The following is an 18,681-nucleotide window of genomic DNA, read 5'->3' as shown; positions in this document are numbered from 1 at the left end:
TTCCCGACAGCGCGAACCGCGAGATGAGCGATGCGTGAGAGCACATTTTGTCAGCACGATACACACCCGCGCACACGTTCAAGGTGGTGCGCGCGATCACGATCGAATAGGGGTTGTTTTTTTGCTTTTGTTATGCGCACTCTTCAACCGGTGTGTACACGTTGTTTGTTCCCTTTTTGGTGGTACAAAACATTCACTACCACCTGGCGCATCTCCGGATATGTTCGGGAGTAGCGATTTTTTGGGTACTATTCCCCTACACGCTGATTGCGGTGTGTGAATGTGACCTTTCGTGTACGATAATTGATTGACCGTGTTTGATGATCGCTCGATTCCACTCACAAAAAAATTCGGCCAAACCGGAAAACACGACAATGGTAAGTGATATTCATTCATTAAACCGTGCTGCCGTAACCAGACCAATTTGTAGCTTAGCTTTTGGGCTATAAAGAGAACAAAATCGCAGCAATTGATAAATGAAGATCATTACAAAGCACGCGGTACGAATCGGACAATTATATTCCCTCCAAGCTGCATTATGCACCTTCGTTCATAGTAGCTACGATACTCTCGTACAACACTACTTGAACGTTGTTGTAACCCTGATCGGCCGACGCCCTGGAACTAATTAGCTTCCCTCTTTAACAGAGGTACATACTTCAGCATGACAATGCACCGAAGATATGTAGATGCAGACACTTTTGCGTATCCTTCACAAAACTATTACTACCTCATCACATTCCCAATAGTCACGCCACATGACCTCGAAGAGATTGCTCTCAATGACCCCATGGGTTTTCTGAGCAATCGTGTAGCTCAACCCACGCTACCAGACTACGCGAATAACATCTTTTCCGGTGTAAATAGTGATTCCGGTAACACAAACAGGGGGAATTCCGAATCTTAAACCTTAGAAGTGCTAAAGGGGTAAGGAAAACATATCCGACCACGATCGGTATCACCCCACAGCATGATTCAACTGCTATTTCTTAATTGTTTGTGTTCGCACGCGGCCCAAAAGAATTGCATAATGGGGTAGCATTGAGAGATGTTTTGGATTGCCAAAGATCAACATCGATAAAGGTGCATTTATTGTTTGCGAATTATGTTTTTCCTTTCCCACACCTGTTTCCGTTCGGTACGGTGCAGGTGGCTCACACATGCTGCCACACAAAACCCACAAGGTGTTATCGCTTTCAAACCATTTCAACGATTGCATGGTCGAATTTCCGTTAATGCGTCTGGCGAGGTAAATCACGCGAAGGATACCGATGATAAGATTTATCGATAAGATAGCATGTCCTCTGGGAAAAAAGTTTTGTGAAACTGGTTCGTTTGTGCGATAAAGCGATGTAAACATGTTTGTTAACTGTTTGGGTGTTGTAAAGCGTTTGCACCGATAGTCGGTGCGTTTGTCATTTTATTATTCTTCTGTTACTTTTCTCTATTTCCTGTTTTGTAGGTTGCTTCCGGTGCAGCCTTTACCTTCTTTCAAATGAACGTTCATGTGCGTCTTTAGCACATGCTTATAGCTAAACCAACTCGCACAAAGATCACACTGGAACCGACGCTCTTTGGTGTGTGAGAGCCTGTGCAAGGTCAAATTATGTGAGGCTTTAAAACATTTGCTACAATCCGTACACTTGTACGGTCGTTCATCAGTGTGCGTCCGCATATGCTTTTTCAAACCCGTGCTAAAACAGGAATAATTAGATTCGGTTTAAAGAAATGCACAATATGTTCGTTCGACAGTCGCGCTTACCTGGTGATAAACGACCTTTGGCATTCGGTGCAGGAAAATCGCTTATCCTGTGTATGTGTCCTCGAATGGACAACCAGTGAGCATTTGTGCTTGAACGTTTCTTCACATACTTCGCATTGAAATTTCCGTTCATCGCTGTGTGTAAGCTGTAATGGTAACGTTGAGAGAAACATTACAATGTTTAGCTTAATTAAACATCATTTCGCCACAATTACCTTATGCGATCGTAAGGATTGAGGACCTTTGAACGTTTTATCGCATTGATCGCAACTGTACGAACAATTATCTGCATGTTGATTCATATGGTATGTTAAATTGCCTTTTTGTGTGAATGCTTTCTGGCACACGGGACACGTATGCTTCTTTTGTCCCGAATGAACAAGCATGTGCTGTTTCAAATTTTGATGCATCGTGCCACATATCGTACATTGCGTCTTTTTGATAATCTTCCTACCTGCTGTACATTTCCATTTATCGGGTACATCTGTAGTAGTTATACTGGTTTTATCGTGTACCACCGTAGCTATTCCTGCCTCGGGTATATTTTCCGACGCATGATCAAGTTCATACTCATGGTTAGCATCTACAATTTCGACCACACAAATCTCATCGCCGGTACTCTTTCCATCGTAGGGTGTAACATGTCCTTTTTCTTCTAAATTGGACTTTGATTGTTGTACCTCTGCTAAGGGTATATCTTCATCATTGTTCGGTTGCTTTCCAGGTATTAAAGATTCAGTTTGTCCTCTAGCTGCTTGTGTGTCATTACAATCATCCAGTAAGTGCCGTAGTTTTTGGTCCACCTCGCGACATTGTTTCACGAATTTTTCACAAATAACAAGGTGAGAAACACAACCATCACACACGCTATGGCACATATCGGGAAAATTCATCAGCTGATAATTGTACGGTGAAAATACCGGTTAAAGCTTTGTTTCGGTTTACCAAGCGAGCCGAATGCTTACCTGTACCCCGGTGCACTGCTGTATTCGGTCAAATAATGCATCTACGGAAGGGCTAGAAAAAAGAAACCTTTGTTCATCGTTCATACTGCTGAGACACAATCGGCAAAACGGTTTTCTATGCAGTAAATGATACTTTTTCTCTGAAACATTTGTTTCTTCCATTGCGCGCTAAAGTGTAAACAAATTGGTAAACAAATGTTGTATGCAACGGCAGCATAACTGTCAGTGGATATCAGACGTCAGACGTTTCAATCACACGAGGCAGCGCACCACAGTGAGCGAAAGAGACAAAGCATACCATTAAACGCGACAGTGTCAGATTTTATTCACGCACCATTCGGGTGGTAGCTGCATTCGGCTGCAGCATAAGAACGAAAAAAGTGGTGATTTTCCCTACAGTTCATTAAAATAAAAGTCTTAGGTATGTGTTGTTTGCCATGAAGTAAGGTATCAGTTCGTGTGTGACTTATAATTGTATCGCAATACTTGTTTTATGTGATGTGAAAAAACTAGGGATTTGTTGATACCACCATTTTGTCGGAAAGAGAGAGAAACCCATAACCATGATTCCCTACTGCCCGAATGGCATAAATTTGATGATAATTCAATAGAACGTACGAAAAAAACATGAATGGAAGTGATATGCATCGTTGTAAAAACTGTGCGCTAAATAGGGAAGCTCTAGGAATATCATGCATATTCAGAATAAGATACCTGTGTTGAGTGTAGGAAGAGACGAATGTCAAGAGAACTTTCCCATGGGCAGAGGGTAGAGACAGTAAAGAAAGTCACGTAGGCCACCATAGCATTTTTCGATCTAATTTACGGGTGTTAAAAAAATGTACTGCATTTTCACATGATGCAATCCGTAATGTATGGTAAATAATCGTAATCATAGCTCTGTTTCTGATTCCGTTGTTGGCCATTCTGTTGTTTCTACCAAATCTGTTTACATTGCCAAAATTTTGTCCAAAATTACAATTTTACCTCTTTTTTTGGTACATTTCAGACAACACAGCAACCACAATGTCTGAAGATACGCGCGTCAAAATACAGGTTTTCCGGCCAACTTGGGAAGAGTTCAAGAATTTTCCAAAGTATATAGAATACATAGAGTCACAAGGTGCTCATAAAGCCGGCCTAGCAAAGGTAAGTACTGCTTGCAATATGATGCATGTGATCAAAACATTCGGTGACATTTCATTCAAAGATTATGAACATCCGTATAGTAAAAAAAAATCAATTTATTAACACATCGTTTATAGAGTGTCAGCCGACGGTAAACCACCTAGCACGTTGCGAAAATTCAGTGAAAAAGGGTATAGTTTTTTGTTTACACTACGCTGTATACATTCACCGCTCACAAATACATCTGAAGGTGTGGCAATGGGAAATAATTTTTGGGCATACAAAAACGAAAAAATATATTTCAACTCAGATTTCAACATGAATTCAATGTACCATCGTAAAAGAGCAGTTTTTAATAGAAAATAGACACGAAAACGATAAAATTCTCGATAGTATACATCAAACAGCTGATTTTGACGTTTATACATTCTGACACCACTACTACCATAACTCTGTATGCTGTAATATGCTACTTTGTTGTCATGTGTATACAACACTTTATTTTTACAAATTTTGAAAAAAAAATCCTTTTCGTGATTATTTATATTAGTTTTATGGATTTTTCAATAACATATCTATTTAATGATGTTATTAATGGTTGCATTATAGAGTTTTTACGATTGTTTACCATCGGTGCATCTGACCGATGGAGATGTGTGTAGTAGTAGTAGTGTAGTGCCAGCAACAATACTCGTATAACAACGTGCATCACATACACTGGCAAACAACCAACTACACGCACACTGGTAGAGGATCGATGTAAACAATTCCACCATGTGGGTTCGCTGCTCGTACGCTGCAGTAGTATATCGCATACGCGTCGTGTTGTGCCTGGAAGCATGAATGAAATTTATCGCATGTGAATCTTTTTTTTATATTTTTGCCCATGTTTGTGTAGTGTGAGGATTATTAAAATTTCTTTGTTGCTTCCAGATTATACCGCCACCAGAATGGATACCGCGCAAGATGGGATACAATTTGGATAGCTTGGACATTACTATACCGGCCCCAATTTGTCAGGTAGTAACGGGAAAGCAAGGACTTTATCAACAAATCAACATTCAAAAGAATCCCTTAACCGTAAAGCAGTTTGCTGAATTAGCTAATACAGAACGGTAAAGCAGATTGCCATAAAGAAACATTTTAAATATTTCCATTATTAATACATTGTTCCGTTTCGTCTGTTATTTATTTCACAGCTATGCTACACCTAAACATTTCGACTATGAAGATTTGGAGCGAAAATACTGGAAGAACATTACTTACGTTGCTCCCATTTACGGTGCTGATGTATGCGGAAGTATTACCGATAAAGACTGCGATGTGAGTTGAACGAAATAAAGTGGGATACATTAGTGTTATGCCCCATCTTACTAACGGATGCCTCGTTTTAGATCTGGAACATTAATCATCTCGGTACGATATTGGATTACGTTGATGCGGATTATGGAATATCGATAGATGGAGTAAATACGGCTTATCTCTACTTTGGGATGTGGAAAACAACGTTTGCCTGGCACACCGAGGATATGGATTTGTACTCCATCAACTATCTGCACTTTGGTGCACCCAAAACATGGTACGCTGTGCCACCGGAGCATGGCCGAAAGTTGGAAAAGCTGGCAAAAAATAGTTTCCCCGCCAGCCACAATACGTGTTCCGCCTTCCTGCGCCACAAGATGACGCTCATTAGTCCGCAGATTCTCAAGCAACACAACATTCCATTCGATAAGATAACGCAGGAAGAGAATGAAATAATGATTACCTTTCCGTTTGGTTACCATGCCGGATTTAATCACGGGTTTAACTGTGCCGAATCGACCAACTTTGCCATGCCTCGATGGATCGAGTACGGTAAACGAGCGGCACAGTGCTACTGCAGCACGGATATGGTTAAGATTTTGATGGATACCTTTGTGAAACGGTTCCAACCGGAGCGGTACGAATCGTGGATGGATGGTACCGATTTTGGTCCGCATCCGGAAGATCCGACCAGTATCGTAGGCCCACCACCACGCATTACAGAAGCAGATGACGAAAAGGGCGAGGGTATTGGCGAGGGTGAACCAGTACCGATGAAGAAGGGTTGCAATCCCACGGTCAGCATAAGGAAGATTTCGTTCAAGGAGAAAAATCCCGACCTAGACCTATTGGACATCCAACAAAATCCACACCTGCCGGATGATGTTAAGCAGGCACTTAGTGGCATTGCAGAGGAAGACGACGAGTGTGATTTGTCCGCACAAACGCAACAGCCATCGAAAAGCTTCAAACCATCGTCTTACGATCCATTCGACGATGAGGAGGACGAAGAACCCGAAACAAATGCGAAAAAATCGGGCAAAAAACGGAAAAAAATGGACAGCGATTACGATGACGATTGGTACTCTAGCACCCATGGAAGAGCGCGGGCGCGCAAAAGCGTAACACCGAAAAAACGAGACGATACCAATGAAGAATCGAACAGAGCCAACAATCGGAGGGCACAGCTAGAGGCGAAAAAGAAGGAAAAGGAAGAGAAAAAAGCCGCTAGACAGAAGCAGCTCGCCGAGAAAAAGGAAGCCTTGGCTAAAGAGCGCAAGGAACGGCGGCTGGAGAACGAACGTCTTAAACGGCTGCTCGTCGTTCGTAAGTTTCAGGCAGAAAATAATCGTACCGTGGCAAAGCAAGAAAAACCGCTTCCCATTACGCCTCCCGATCCGTTACGCGTTGAGCCGAAAACGAACGGTGGGTTTGGGTGTGGGAGAATTTGCATCCTAAAGGCACCGACCTATCAACGGTCCGTATCGTTGGACGAGGAAGATCCACTCAATGTACGAGCACGCCATTCAATGCCACCACCGTGCAAAGGTGGTAAACCTGGGAAAGCAATAATAAAATCGACCGTGCGCAAATCACTTCCCGATCCCGTGCTTACGGATATAATGAAACGATATCCCGAAGTGGTAGTAGAACGTTCAATTCCTACGCAAGCTGGTGCATTCGGCATTAATCGTAAGCCCGAAAGTAAGGCAGAAATTACACAAACCTGTTCAATAACTCGCGTAGCGAATCCGCGCAAAAGCAAACCGGTCCCGAACAACGCTAGTCTCTTGCGGCAAAATGGCAAAACGGTGAGTTGTGTTAGTATAGAAAAGATTGACACGAAAAGTGCGTCCATCTCTTCGGCTCCTGGTAGCGTAAGTAACATGGTTCCCGGTTCTTTTAAGAAAAAATCTACTAAAAGCCCCAAGTATATTCGGCCAGTAAACGTTAAACCGGTCGTGTATGAAGCGCCGAGTAAAAATCCATCGCCAGATTTGTTCGACAATAGTAAAGACTACCTAACAGTATTTAATCAATTTGTGACGGCCGATAAGAAAGTGTGTCCGATGTTGGTCAGTAGCACCTCACAAATAGTACGCCCGACGAACAGTTCGGGGCAGCATAAAATTCCACCCACGGGCAGCTTTAATCTGAATACACCGAATATGGCCGAGGATTTAACAGTTTCAAAAAAAAATCTACCAAACCAAACCGGTGTGAGTGTGGCAAAGCAACCACAGCTAGCAAACGTTGGTACCACATCGGTACGGTCGAATGCTAAACAATCGCCGCTACTATCGCCCAAGAACGAAGCGTCATCAGCGGTAGCAAGTACCAAATGCCACGGTGGGAATGAATCTACCGTTCTTTTCATCACCAACAATCACATCAACAGGGAACGTACGATACTGAAAGTACCGACACCTGCAATAAAACCGATCACACAACCAGTATCGGTTACGGAACATCCCGGTGTGGATGTAAATTCACAGTCCAAAAATTTAGTATTCATCATTAGCGAAACCGGCACAAAGCTGCATCCCCTAATGCCATACAACGATGCACCGCTAACGGAGGATTTGCTGTCCGCTATCAACAGTACGCCGGTGCCACAGTCAGCAAATTTTCGTGCAAAGGAATCTTTAATGCAGCGGAACAGTTCATGCAGTTAGGAACGTAGTTGAATGTGATGTATGGTTAGTTTTAATTTTGCCTATCAACCAAAAACAAACCCATACCAGATGTAAATGTTTATCATTTCCGTTGTTCTGTTTAATGCTCATTCTTTAGATCCTGATGAGCTCGGGAAGTTAGTACTTTTCACGATACAAGAAAAAACCAACAAAAAGTTTCATTTCTATTGTAAAACGATTTTCTTTTAACGTAGGTTGGATCTTTTAGCATTTAATATGTGATGTGATAGTGCAGATAACATGCATCATCTGAACATCAGACTTTAAAGTTTAGCAAACAACACAACGTTCTGTGTGTTTATGTAGCATGTATTAAGCAAAAAATGTGTGCTTTTTACATTTAATTATTAGCCGCTTCATCATGGTCTCATCGCTCGATCCTGCTGAACAGTTTCAGTTTGTAAGACGTTAGGGAAAAGGTGTTACACGTTTTTTGGGGGGAAGAGAATGTATTTGCTGCATTTTCCCCCTTGCGTGTTTAGTTATCACACCTAATAGAAGTATAATAACAGCTATGCAAATTAATGTGAACTACCATTTTAACAATACAACTATAGATAAATGATTTCAAACAGCACAATCACAAATTAGGCAAGTTTTAGTGTATTCGTAACGTAAAAAAAGCATATCACAAACTACTAAGTAACTGTTTGTTTGATAGTATTATTTAAGGTGCTAATCTTAAGAAACTAATCTTAAGAAATGGTCATTCAGTCATTAGATTTAAAGCGGATGAAAATAATGTTAATCGCTTCCGGTGAACTGACTCATCGCTTGGAACTATCCTAACGTTCGGCAAGTTTATTCTCACTTGTGGTGGCCGATCTGGAACACGAAATCTGATCTTGAACCCGTGAAGCGCAGCCGACGCCGGTAAATGTTTACTACCGACGGGGGTTGCGACCAAACACATTAAATCCGATGGTAAAAATGGTAGAACAAATGGTAGGGTCAGGGAAATGGCGGTTGTTTGTTTCGACAGTTCTTAAATTTCCGCACTCGGTTGGGGAGATTGCATTGATAACCGCCGTACAAAGTGGGAAGGCGTTGCGAAAACGGAAAGTTCAACCGTGTTTTCGCCCGGGGGCGGGTGTAAAATTTATGATATTGCGAACTATTTTTATAGCATTAGATTGTGCGTTACACGCTAATGTAATGAGAGATAGATAGCAGTAGTTCTTAGTAGTTACTACTTATTAGACATTTTTAAATTCGATAACATTTCGGTAACTTTCTTACGATTTGTTATAGCAAAAAGGATTATTTTCTTATCCTACCTTACAATATTGAGATGATTTTTTTCTTTTTCGACAATTTTAAGCAATGATGAAAAAAGAATTGCACCATCATCACCATTCGGTACAACCCAACCTTCTCTAATACATTTCCTATTGACCTATAAATAGTTCTTGTTTGCTTTCATCTGTTTCCACCGGACACAGCCGAACACCGAGGACGGGTGATCGTGTTGGAAGCGGTTGGAAGGTTCGCAGGAATTATTTTATCTTGTAACCCCGCAAAAAAAACATATCCTCTTTCCTAAAGTAAACTGTGTTCCAGTGTGGATAACGATGCATTGGAACAGCGTTTGGTCTCATCTCCTTTGGTGGTCAGTACTGTTTTGTGTGCCGAACGGTATGGTCACTCTGGTGAAACCAGTCCACTATTCGAGCGTGACGATATTAGTGAATGCAAAAGTGTGGTTAGTGTGTACAAACAAACAATTTTTTTAATGGTGAATCACTCGATTGTGGTGATTAGTGACCGAACAAAAATCTTTCGATCAAATTGTGGCTTTGTGGTAAACTTAGAAAGATATTAAGTGTATTTAAATGAGAAACTTTTACTAAGATATGAGAAATTTTGTTATGAATTTCTCATCTCGTAAACAGAACTTCAAGTAGGAAATAGTTTTAAAAAAAATGTAAAGTAGCTAAAGTGTGTTGAATCTATATTTCCAAACACATCAAACCGTATGGGTACTGACGGGGTTTTTTTTGCACCTTTCGGACATGCAGGCACCTGGTATCGATTGTAGAATTTTCTTCTCACCTGCAATTAATTTCGCATTCGAAGCACCAATATTTTCCCGACGCTGATCGCAGCCAATGCAAGATCGAGGATCTTATCCTCCCCCTTCCATTCCATCGACAGTAAATCTGAATTTCGATCGTTTCAATCCGGTGCTTTTTTTGTTGGCAAAAGAAAAAAAATAACACAGACACACACTCTTGCCCCGTTTCGGGGTCTGTTTGAAACAGAGTGCCGATGTTGTTTGCTTTTACCTTCGTTGATATATTGTGTGGCGAACGACATAATATTTCAAGCACCGCGTTTTTCTGCTCATGAACGATCACACTACCAAGCTCCAGCTTGTTTGTAGCAGATGGCCGCACCGTGCGAGACGACGATTAACTTTATGATCATGTGTTTTTTTTTTGGTGGAATTATACAGATGTTTAGGTTAACTTTTAATGCATAAAATTGGAAATGGGCCATTTAGTCTGTACACAATTGCAAGGGAAGTTACAGAAATGTGAATTGTATATCTTTTTTTGTTGCTGAAGTTTATTGAATTACATTTAATTTCATTATAAGAACACACAAGACTGCCGAATCCCATGCGTAGTAAGAACTGTTACTTATCCGGCTCCATGCGAAAAATAAGTCTAGAAAGATCTGTTCATAAAGAGTCATGCCTTACCATGTGTTCTTTTCAGACAAGATCTCCCGATCGCTCACGATCAAGACAGAGTTTCTTTCTGCATCTTTCAATATAACTTCTTCTTGGCTTAACGACCTTACAGGTCACGCCGGCCATTTCTGGCTTACTAGACTTATTTTACCACGTAGCCGGATAGTCAGTCCTTGCTACGGGGGGACGGTCCGGATGGGATTTGAACCCGGTCCGGCCGTGTGGACTGGCGCCGTTTATCACATGCACCACCGGGCCGCCCACAAGCCTTTCAATATAACTGACGTTTAAATAGTGGACAATCGCTTTAGCTGCTAGTAGAGAACCTTCCATGTGTTTCATCGGTAAATTATAAAACTAAATCATCATGAAAACTGGATTTCAATTCATCCCGGAAAACCGACCTCTCGCCTATATCCCTGCATCGAGATTCTTTTGGGAGACTCCCACCGCTGTAAGTAGTATCACACCCGCTTCTTGTAGTTAGATGTCTAGTCTAGTATCTTTATCCAAGTTCCTATCTACAGCCCAACACATCACTCTACGATTACCCGCTCGAGCTGTGGAGCACCATACCGGAATCGGAACTCATCACGAAGCTGTGCGTCTTTATACCGATCATCGTGTTCGGTCTGCTGGGTAATGGCATACTGCTGGAGGTTATATTTTCCAACCGCACCTTACGCACGCCAAGCCATCTGCTGATAGCAAATCTGGTAGTGACCGACTTTCTCACCCTGCTCGTGTGTCCCATCTTCTTCATGACACACGACTTCTTCCAGAACTATCTGCTCGGACCGGTTGGATGTAAAGTCGAGGGACTTATCGAAGGTATGTATATCACGAGCTTTTGTATGTAAACTAGCTTCCTTTATTAATTGTGTTTTTCCCCCTCTTGATAGGAGGCCTGCTGGTTACATCCGTGCTGGGTATGTGCGTCATCAGTTACGATCGCCTGTCAGCAGTCGTACTATCTTCCGGCACACGGTTAAAAGGACGCGGAACCGTAGCAGCGATCGTGTTTTGTTGGATCATGGGTTTTAGCATCGCCATGCCACTGTCACTGTATCGGCACTTTAAGATTCGCCACTGGAAGGATCTGGTGGAGATGTACTGCTACGAAGATCGCTCCATCCTCGCAACGTACTGGGAGTTTCTGCTGGTCATGCTCGTATGGGTCCCGCTCGGTGTAATGTTGGTAGCGTACACGCTGATCATTGTTAAGCTGGATCGCTACGAACGAAATGCCCTGCGAAGGCAACATCCGATGGTGGTCCGGTATAAAAGTCGGGTAGCAAAAACGCTCTACATTGTACTGCTGGCATTCATTGTCGTTCGTGTTCCCTTCACCATTATGGTGTTTGTGTACTACAACATCGAACCGTTTGAACATTTTCAGGTATGTAATCGGTTTTTTAAACTATTCCATGCGGTACAATAATCCTTTTTCGTCCCTTTATTTTTGTTTTTTTAGTTTAACGAAAGTTTCATTTTCGTTTGGTGGTTGGCAAAGGTTGCCTTTATCTTCCTGAACGCCGCAGTCAACCCACTCATCTACGGTCTCACCAATAAAACCTTCAAAAAGGCACTGCGAGGATCGAAAATTTTGCAATGTTTGTGTCGATTGTCTCCGGAAAAGGTAAGGATTGGTTTTCAAATAATTTGCACCAAGTTTAAAATTCGTCTCATTCTCTCTCTTTCTCTCCCCACAGCAGGAATCTACACAAGTTCCCGCAAATATCAAAGCCAGAAGTTGTTGCTGTTTCACGAACACAAACATGGAAGACATGGAACAATCCTCACGAGAAGATAAAATACTCCATCGATCGCTATTTTCTCGTGTCAGGTAAGTTATAAATTTTTCCTTATCCATGATTGAACAAAGATCTTCAATGTGAAGATAACTCCATAGAGTACCCCTTTGGAGTTTGAGCATTACGTAGATCTGTTGCCCTTTAACCGAGCTGATTAACTAACGATAAGTTTAATTTAACTTCGTGTCCTCAATTGGCAAACCTTTTCTTTTGCGCGCTATAAACATGCTCTATGAATGCGCCTAAACCATGTGAATTGAGGAAAAAAGGCATAAATTTAATTATGATAAAGCCACTTTGGGTTTAAAACAAAAACAAATTCATATTTTAACAATTGAAGCTATGAAAAAACATTTAACATATTAATGCGTTAATATGTTAACATAATCTCATATTTCTGAAACCTTAACATTTGGCGATAAAAAAGCGTACAGTTAAAATATTTTCTTTTTTCCCTTTCTTTCGTTTGCAGGATCTAAAAGGCTCGATAAGTGCTGCTGAAATTTCGAAACAATTAGATCTAACCTCAATTAAGAATCGCTAATGGCTTTTCAGCTCCAATTTGATGAATTGCAACTATTTATGACTGTTAATAATTATTTTAGTCCCTATTTTGGAAAGCATTTGTTAAAAATTCCGTTAAGAAATATTTAAATATCTCAACACTTCAATCCTGCTATATGTAAACAACCTCATTTGCCGCTCGTAGTTTGACACATGTCAAAGTGAAGGGACGCCACACGATTTAGGCGCGAATAGCTTTCTTTTCTCTTCCAGACGGCAACGGAGCAGGACGTGCGAGTTAGTGGCAGTATAGCAGCAGTGAATTAAAATAAAGGTAAAAAGTAACTTCCTTCTGTAGCTATTGAAAAGCGGAACAAACGCCGGTCACAATTCCTGCAATGTTCGTGTATGGGAGGAAGTGAGCAGTGAAGCTGTAGGTTTTGTCCATGGGTAGCGTCGATTCCATAGTTAAGCAGCGAGGGTAAAGTTATCCTTTGCTAACTCGTGTGTGTCTGCTTCAATTTTTTTTGAGACTGCGACACAAAAGCGACCTACAAGCAGTGGTAGATGGATAAATCAGCATAAAGAAAAAGGAAGCCATCAAATGTCTAGAACAATCCGTCGGCGCGTGTTCGAATTGATCACATACAGCTTAGTATGCTGCTCGCTGTTGTTGGGGTAAACGCACTAAAACAATGAGCCAAAGGGTGTGAGATAAACGAAGTAATAAGCATAGGAAGAGAAGAGGAAAGTGTACTGATATTTGGTAATGATTTCCTGACTGACGCACTTTGATGAGACGCGTTTCTGTGCCAGGTGAAAACGAATACGACTGTGGTATACTAGGTAGCTTAAAAACAGGGAAAACATAACATACACGAGGTAAACTAGCAACCACCATGAGGTTATGCATATTCTGTGCTAACTGCAAACAGAAAACAAACGGCACACAGTGACAGAGCGAAAAACTATTAATTAACACCTAATATAGGAGATGAAAACTTGTATAAAAATAGCCAAGACATCGTGGAAAAAGATAGCAAACACATCCCGCAACGGCAGGAAATTTTTATTCTGTACATTACGCGAAAAATTATATCTGGTGGAGTGTTTTGTTGTTCCATGCGTTCTCACACGAGAAACACTTATTTAGTTCAAACCAATGAAAACAAACTAACAAAAATATATATACATGTACGTATCGAAAGAACTTCGTTTATTACGTTAAGCATAGGATAGTACTATTTTTTAGAATTGAGCTTTATTTTTTATGTATTTTGGTTTATTTTTATGTATCTAAACTAATTATTTTTGAAATAAAAAAATTACAAAACGTTGGTTTACATTTTTTAAATTTACAAAACATATCCGTTTCGTGGTCCGGTTTGTTAGAAAAATACTTAGCTTTGTTTGGAATGGATTGAAAAAGAAAAATGATTATTTCCCCTTCATGCCGAAAGAATGACTATACGATGCGCTAAAATAACGGCTAGGCGATACCAGTTACTGTTACCTCCTCGGTTGGATGCTCTCTTGGTGTTGAAAAAGCATTTTTGGATTTACCAGTCGCTTGTGGCACCACCGAGCACCCGTTAATGCTACCTCCTCGGTTGGATGCTCTCTTGGTGTTTTGCTGAATAAAACTGGCCGAATTTCGTCGACCGATTTCGACGCGGAAAGCAATCATTTTTATTTTAAAACAACAGGAGAGCATCCTACCGAGGAGGTAGCATACTACCAGCGCTGCAATGTGGATTGCATACCTTTAGGCGCAAAGTGTTACTTTTGTCGTTAGTTGCACAATGGTTCTCCCACATGACAGTATCGATCAAATTATTCGGTATAAAACCAAAATTAGCTCTGCTCTGTGGATTGCATACCTTAAGGCGCAAAGCGTTACTTTATTCACTGGATGCACAATGGTCCTCCATGATTATTATGGTCAAATTAAATCGACTACATACTAAGTTAGCTTTGCTCTGTAGATTGCATACCCTTTAGGGGCAAAGCGTTACTTTTTCGTTATTTGCACAATAGTTCTCCCGCAAGATAATAAAGGTCAAATTAGTCGGTATAAGACTAAACTAACTCAACTCTGTGGATTGCATACCCCTTAGACGCAGTGCTACTTCGATGTTTTGGTTACCACGACGGCAAATGTAACGTAACGATGCCGTGTGGCGTTGACGAATGCGGATGGCAGCACTATAAACTGTTGATCACAAAAGAACGATCTTCGACGATTGTTTACCAACCACCCTTATCGAACACAGACTTTTGACGGATTCATCGGATTATCTGGCACACCTCGCCAGCTGCGACCGCAATGCACGATTCGGTTAGGCTGTCAGTACGGATATCCGGCCGTAGCAGATTCTCTACCGTACACAAATTGTATGGGCTCCAGCGCAGTCGGTCAACGTAGCCTAACTATCCGCACATTTTGCTCACTTGAAGGAACTGGTTGATAGGCACGGATAACTGCCATGTAAACCGGACGCTGAAAACCCTGGACGGCATACGGGATGAGCACGTTCGCATCGAAGACTTCTCTTAGGTGGGTAGCTTACGGCCGATGATCGATAGCATCAGGCGTTTCCGCAATTTTTCCTCGCGGTAGAAACGGTAGAAGAGAGGAAGCAAAGAAACATCCCGAAAAAGAAGCTATCGATTTAGCCCGGGCAGCGAAGTAAACATTGCAGGATGTTAAACGCGCGGCATCGAGGACGAAATGCCGCGGTACACCAATGAAAATGAGCGCTGATTTACGGGAGACAAACATTCTCATCGGGCACGGTGGCCGTTTGGTGCGCTTCATGCCAAGCCAGTAGCGCCGAATCCTCTGTCGAATAATGCGACGTGAAAAGTCTCCTGGAAAGGGAAAAGGAACGCGGCAAAGATTTGCGGAGACAACTGGGTCGGTGCGTACCGATTCATACTTACTCGACGAACCAGTAGACTGAAAACATTACGTTCGTTTTCGGGGAATACAGGCTATGTTAGTAGATACTAACCGGCCGAAGGTACGCAGAGCATATGCGGATTAGCTACGAGAATCTAGCCTAAATTCTAGATTATATTTCAGCAGCAGCCAGCGTAAGCGAATAGTAGACAACGAAAACAAACGACACGCGGTGTCACTTGACAGATGACAAAAGGAAGTGGCATTTGAGCGATGGAAAGGTTGCATCACTTGGGTAGTATGACAACTTGAGTTTCGAAGGCACAGACAGATCGGACTGAAGTGAGACAGCAGTCGTAGTAGTAAATACGTAAACAACAGTGCCACACTTGGAGGAAATTCTCATTAAAATAAATCAATTTAGAAAATTTTGCTACATTTCCCAACAAAAAGCAAAGGCTATAGCCTTAGGTAATTTTAAAATTTTTAGATTTTTTTTTATAATTTTTTATTCATTTTTCATTAAAAGCATTATTTGAGTGAAAAGAACAGTATTTAAACCAATTCTCATTAAAATAAAGCAATTTAATTTTTTTGCAAAATTTCTCAAAAAAATGGCAAGGGGTACCCCTTATGAAATTTTCGAGTTGAAAATTTTTTGAAATTTTTTGTCTCATTTTTTATTCTTTTTTTATTTTAAAGCATTATTTGAGTGAAAAGAAACTTAATGCAACAAATTCGCATTAAAATATATCACATTTATAAATTTTGCTACATTGGTGAAAAATGAGGAAAATTTTACATTTTCTCAAACAGGGTACGGAACTTGATTCCTCGAATAACTTCTGGCGCAGATATCTGAGGGCATGGCCGTCCAAGAAGAAAATGTAGCCATTGGTGCCATCTACCGACCACAGGTTAAAGATTGGCGATCCGTTGGATACCGACCGAGTTATAGGCAAAACTTGGTGCAAAAATGAGGAAAATTTACATTTTCACAAACAGGGTATGGAACTTGATTCCTCGAATAACTTCTGGCACAGATATCTGAGGGCATGGCCGTCCAAGAAGAAAATGTAGCCATTGGTGCCATCTACCGACCACAGGTTAAAGATTGGCGATCCGTTGGATACCGACCGAGTTATAGGCAAAACTTGGTGCAAAAATGAAACTTTAGAAATTTTCAAATTTATAGATTTTTCACATTTTTTTATTATTTTTTACTCTTTTTTTTGTTTGAAGCATTATTTGAGTGAAAAGAAACTCATTGCAACCAATTGGCATTAAAATAAATCAATTTACATTTTTTTGCAAAATTTCTCAAAAAAATGGCAAGGGGTACCCCTTATGAAATTTTCGAGTTGAAAATTTTTTGAAATTTTTTTTCTCATTTTTTATTCTTTTTTTATTTTAAAGCATTATTTGAGTGAAAAGAAACTTAATGCAACAAATTCGCATTAAAATATATCACATTTATAAATTTTGCTACATTGGTGAAAAATGAGGAAAATTTTACATTTTCTCAAACAGAGTAAGGAACTTGGTTCCTCGGATAACTTCTGGCACAGACATCTGAGGGCATGGTCGTCCAAGAAGAAAATGTAGCCATTGGTGCCATCTATCGACCACAGGTTAAAGATTGGCGATCCGTTGGATACCGACCGAGTTATAGGCAAAACTTGGTGCAAAAATGAAACATTAGAAATTTTCAAATTTATAGATTTTTCACATTTTTTTATTATTTTTTACTCTTTTTTTTGTTTGAAGCATTATTTGAGTGAAAAGAAACTCATTGCAACCAATTGGCATTAAAATAAATCAATTTAAATTTTTTTGCAAAATTTCTCAAAAAAATGGCAAGGGGTACCCCTTATGAAATTTTCGAGTTGAAAATTTTTTGAAATTTTTTTTCTCATTTTTTATTCTTTTTTTATTTTAAAGCATTATTTGAGTGAAAAGAAACTTAATGCAACAAATTTGCAAACAAATATATCATATTTATAGATTTTGCTACATTGGTGAAAAATGAGGAAAATTTTACATTTTCTCAAACAGGGTACGGAACTTGATTCCTCGAATAACTTCTGGCGCAGATATCTGAGGGCATGGCCGTCCAAGAAGAAAATGTAGCCATTGATGCCATCTACCGACCACAGGTTAAAGATTGGCGATCCGTTGGATACCGACCGAGTTATAGGCAAAACTTGGTGCAAAAATGAGGAAAATTTACATTTTCTCAAACCGGGTATGGAACTTGATTCCTCGAATAACTTCTGGCACAGATATCTGAGGGCATGGCCGTCCAAGAAGAAAATGTAGCCATTGATGCCATCTATCGACCACAGGTTAAAGATTGGCGATCCGTTGGATACCGACCGAGTTATAGGCAAAACTTGGTGCAAAAATGAAACTTTAGAAATTTTCAAATTTATAGATTTTTCACATTTTTTTATTATTTTTTACTCTTTTTTTGTTTGAAGCATTATTTGAGTGAAAAGAAACTCATTGCAACCAATTGGCATTAAAATAAATCAATTTAAATTTTTTTGCAAAATTTGTCAAAAAAAATGGCAAGGGGTACCCCTTATGAAATTTTCGAGTTGAAAATTTTTTGAAATTTTTTTTCTCATTTTTTATTCTTTTTTTATTTTAAAGCATTATTTGAGTGAAAAGAAACTTAATGCAACAAATTCGCATTAAAATATATCACATTTATAAATTTTGCTACATTGGTGAAAAATGAGGAAAATTTTACATTTTCTCAAACAGAGTAAGGAACTTGATTCCTCGAATAACTTCTGGCACAGATATCTGAGGGCATGGCCGTCCAAGAAGAAAATGTAGCCATTGGTGCCATCTACCGACCACAGGTTAAAGATTGGCGATCCGTTGGATACCGACCGAGTTATAGGC

The 18,681-nt window shown here is 40.3% G+C and overlaps 4 protein-coding genes across 15 annotated transcripts in view; 2 read left to right on the top strand and 2 right to left on the bottom strand.

The window, feature by feature from the left end:
• The window catches only part of LOC125769092 (probable lysine-specific demethylase 4B), a 217,126-nt gene extending 208,686 nt beyond the window's left edge, over nucleotides 1-8,440 (top strand). For 9 of the 11 annotated variants that reach the window (XM_049437551.1, XM_049437552.1, XM_049437545.1 and 6 more), the window contains 4 exons: nucleotides 3,737-3,876; nucleotides 4,789-4,970; nucleotides 5,055-5,178; nucleotides 5,250-8,440. In XM_049437551.1, the coding sequence (XP_049293508.1) occupies nucleotides 3,754-3,876; nucleotides 4,789-4,970; nucleotides 5,055-5,178; nucleotides 5,250-7,832 (3,012 nt within the window). In that variant the 5' untranslated portion in view covers nucleotides 3,737-3,753 and the 3' untranslated portion in view covers nucleotides 7,833-8,440. The other 2 variants (XM_049437543.1, XM_049437542.1) reach the window with 2 other exon arrangements.
• Nucleotides 24-2,367, bottom strand: LOC125769126 (gastrula zinc finger protein XlCGF71.1-like). Its single transcript, XM_049437600.1, has 3 exons — nucleotides 1,978-2,367; nucleotides 1,763-1,908; nucleotides 24-1,694 (listed from the first exon to the last, which is right to left on the bottom strand). The coding sequence occupies exons 1-3, from the start codon at nucleotides 2,170-2,172 to the stop codon at nucleotides 1,445-1,447; spliced, it is 591 nt and encodes a 196-aa protein (XP_049293557.1). The 5' UTR covers nucleotides 2,173-2,367; the 3' UTR covers nucleotides 24-1,444.
• Nucleotides 2,267-2,955, bottom strand: LOC125769532 (uncharacterized). The gene is made up of 3 exons (XM_049438265.1): nucleotides 2,728-2,955; nucleotides 2,333-2,658; nucleotides 2,267-2,291 (listed from the first exon to the last, which is right to left on the bottom strand). The coding sequence occupies exons 1-3, from the start codon at nucleotides 2,887-2,889 to the stop codon at nucleotides 2,267-2,269; spliced, it is 513 nt and encodes a 170-aa protein (XP_049294222.1). The 5' UTR covers nucleotides 2,890-2,955.
• A 117-nt stretch (nucleotides 8,441-8,557) lies between the features above and the next one.
• Nucleotides 8,558-13,980, top strand: LOC125769107 (neuropeptide FF receptor 2-like). 2 transcript variants are annotated; one of them, XM_049437574.1, is made up of 7 exons: nucleotides 8,558-9,654; nucleotides 10,844-11,002; nucleotides 11,076-11,379; nucleotides 11,451-11,947; nucleotides 12,023-12,187; nucleotides 12,261-12,394; nucleotides 12,835-13,980. In XM_049437574.1, exons 2-7 carry the CDS (start codon nucleotides 10,916-10,918, stop codon nucleotides 12,839-12,841), a joined length of 1,194 nt encoding a protein of 397 aa, XP_049293531.1. In that variant the 5' UTR covers nucleotides 8,558-9,654; nucleotides 10,844-10,915; the 3' UTR covers nucleotides 12,842-13,980. The 2 variants fall into 2 exon arrangements, with proteins under 2 accessions (XP_049293531.1, XP_049293533.1); XM_049437576.1 differs by having other exon boundaries at nucleotides 8,558-11,002; nucleotides 12,264-12,394.
• Nucleotides 13,981-18,681: the final 4,701 nt, after the last annotated feature.

This window comes from Anopheles funestus, chromosome 3RL (genome assembly GCF_943734845.2).
Source record: "Anopheles funestus chromosome 3RL, idAnoFuneDA-416_04, whole genome shotgun sequence".
NCBI classification, from domain to species: Eukaryota; Metazoa; Arthropoda; class Insecta; order Diptera; family Culicidae; genus Anopheles; species Anopheles funestus.
The sequence above is the reverse complement of the archived record's forward strand: the minus strand, read 5'-3'. Positions and strand labels throughout refer to the sequence as shown.

What these genes read in the sequence shown, in the direction of transcription:
- LOC125769126 (XM_049437600.1), bottom strand. Translation starts at nt 2,172, where the DNA reads ATGCATCAAAATTTGAAACAGCACATGCTTGTTCATTCGGGACAAAAG. An exon ending in AATCCTTACGATCGCATAAG is followed by an intron (nt 1,909 to 1,977) that starts GTAATTGTGGCG and finishes TTACCATTACAG; the next exon opens with CTTACACACAGCGATGAACG. An exon ending in CAAAGGTCGTTTATCACCAG is followed by an intron (nt 1,695 to 1,762) that starts GTAAGCGCGACT and finishes TTCCTGTTTTAG; the next exon opens with CACGGGTTTGAAAAAGCATA.
- LOC125769532 (XM_049438265.1), bottom strand. Translation starts at nt 2,889, where the DNA reads ATGGAAGAAACAAATGTTTCAGAGAAAAAGTATCATTTACTGCATAGA. An exon ending in AGCAGTGCACCGGGGTACAG is followed by an intron (nt 2,659 to 2,727) that starts GTAAGCATTCGG and finishes TACAATTATCAG; the next exon opens with CTGATGAATTTTCCCGATAT. An exon ending in ATTGTAGATGCTAACCATGA is followed by an intron (nt 2,292 to 2,332) that starts GTATGAACTTGA and finishes TACCCGAGGCAG; the next exon opens with GAATAGCTACGGTGGTACAC.
- LOC125769107 (XM_049437574.1), top strand. Translation starts at nt 10,916, where the DNA reads ATGAAAACTGGATTTCAATTCATCCCGGAAAACCGACCTCTCGCCTAT. An exon ending in TTTGGGAGACTCCCACCGCT is followed by an intron (nt 11,003 to 11,075) that starts GTAAGTAGTATC and finishes TCCTATCTACAG; the next exon opens with CCCAACACATCACTCTACGA. An exon ending in AGTCGAGGGACTTATCGAAG is followed by an intron (nt 11,380 to 11,450) that starts GTATGTATATCA and finishes CCCTCTTGATAG; the next exon opens with GAGGCCTGCTGGTTACATCC.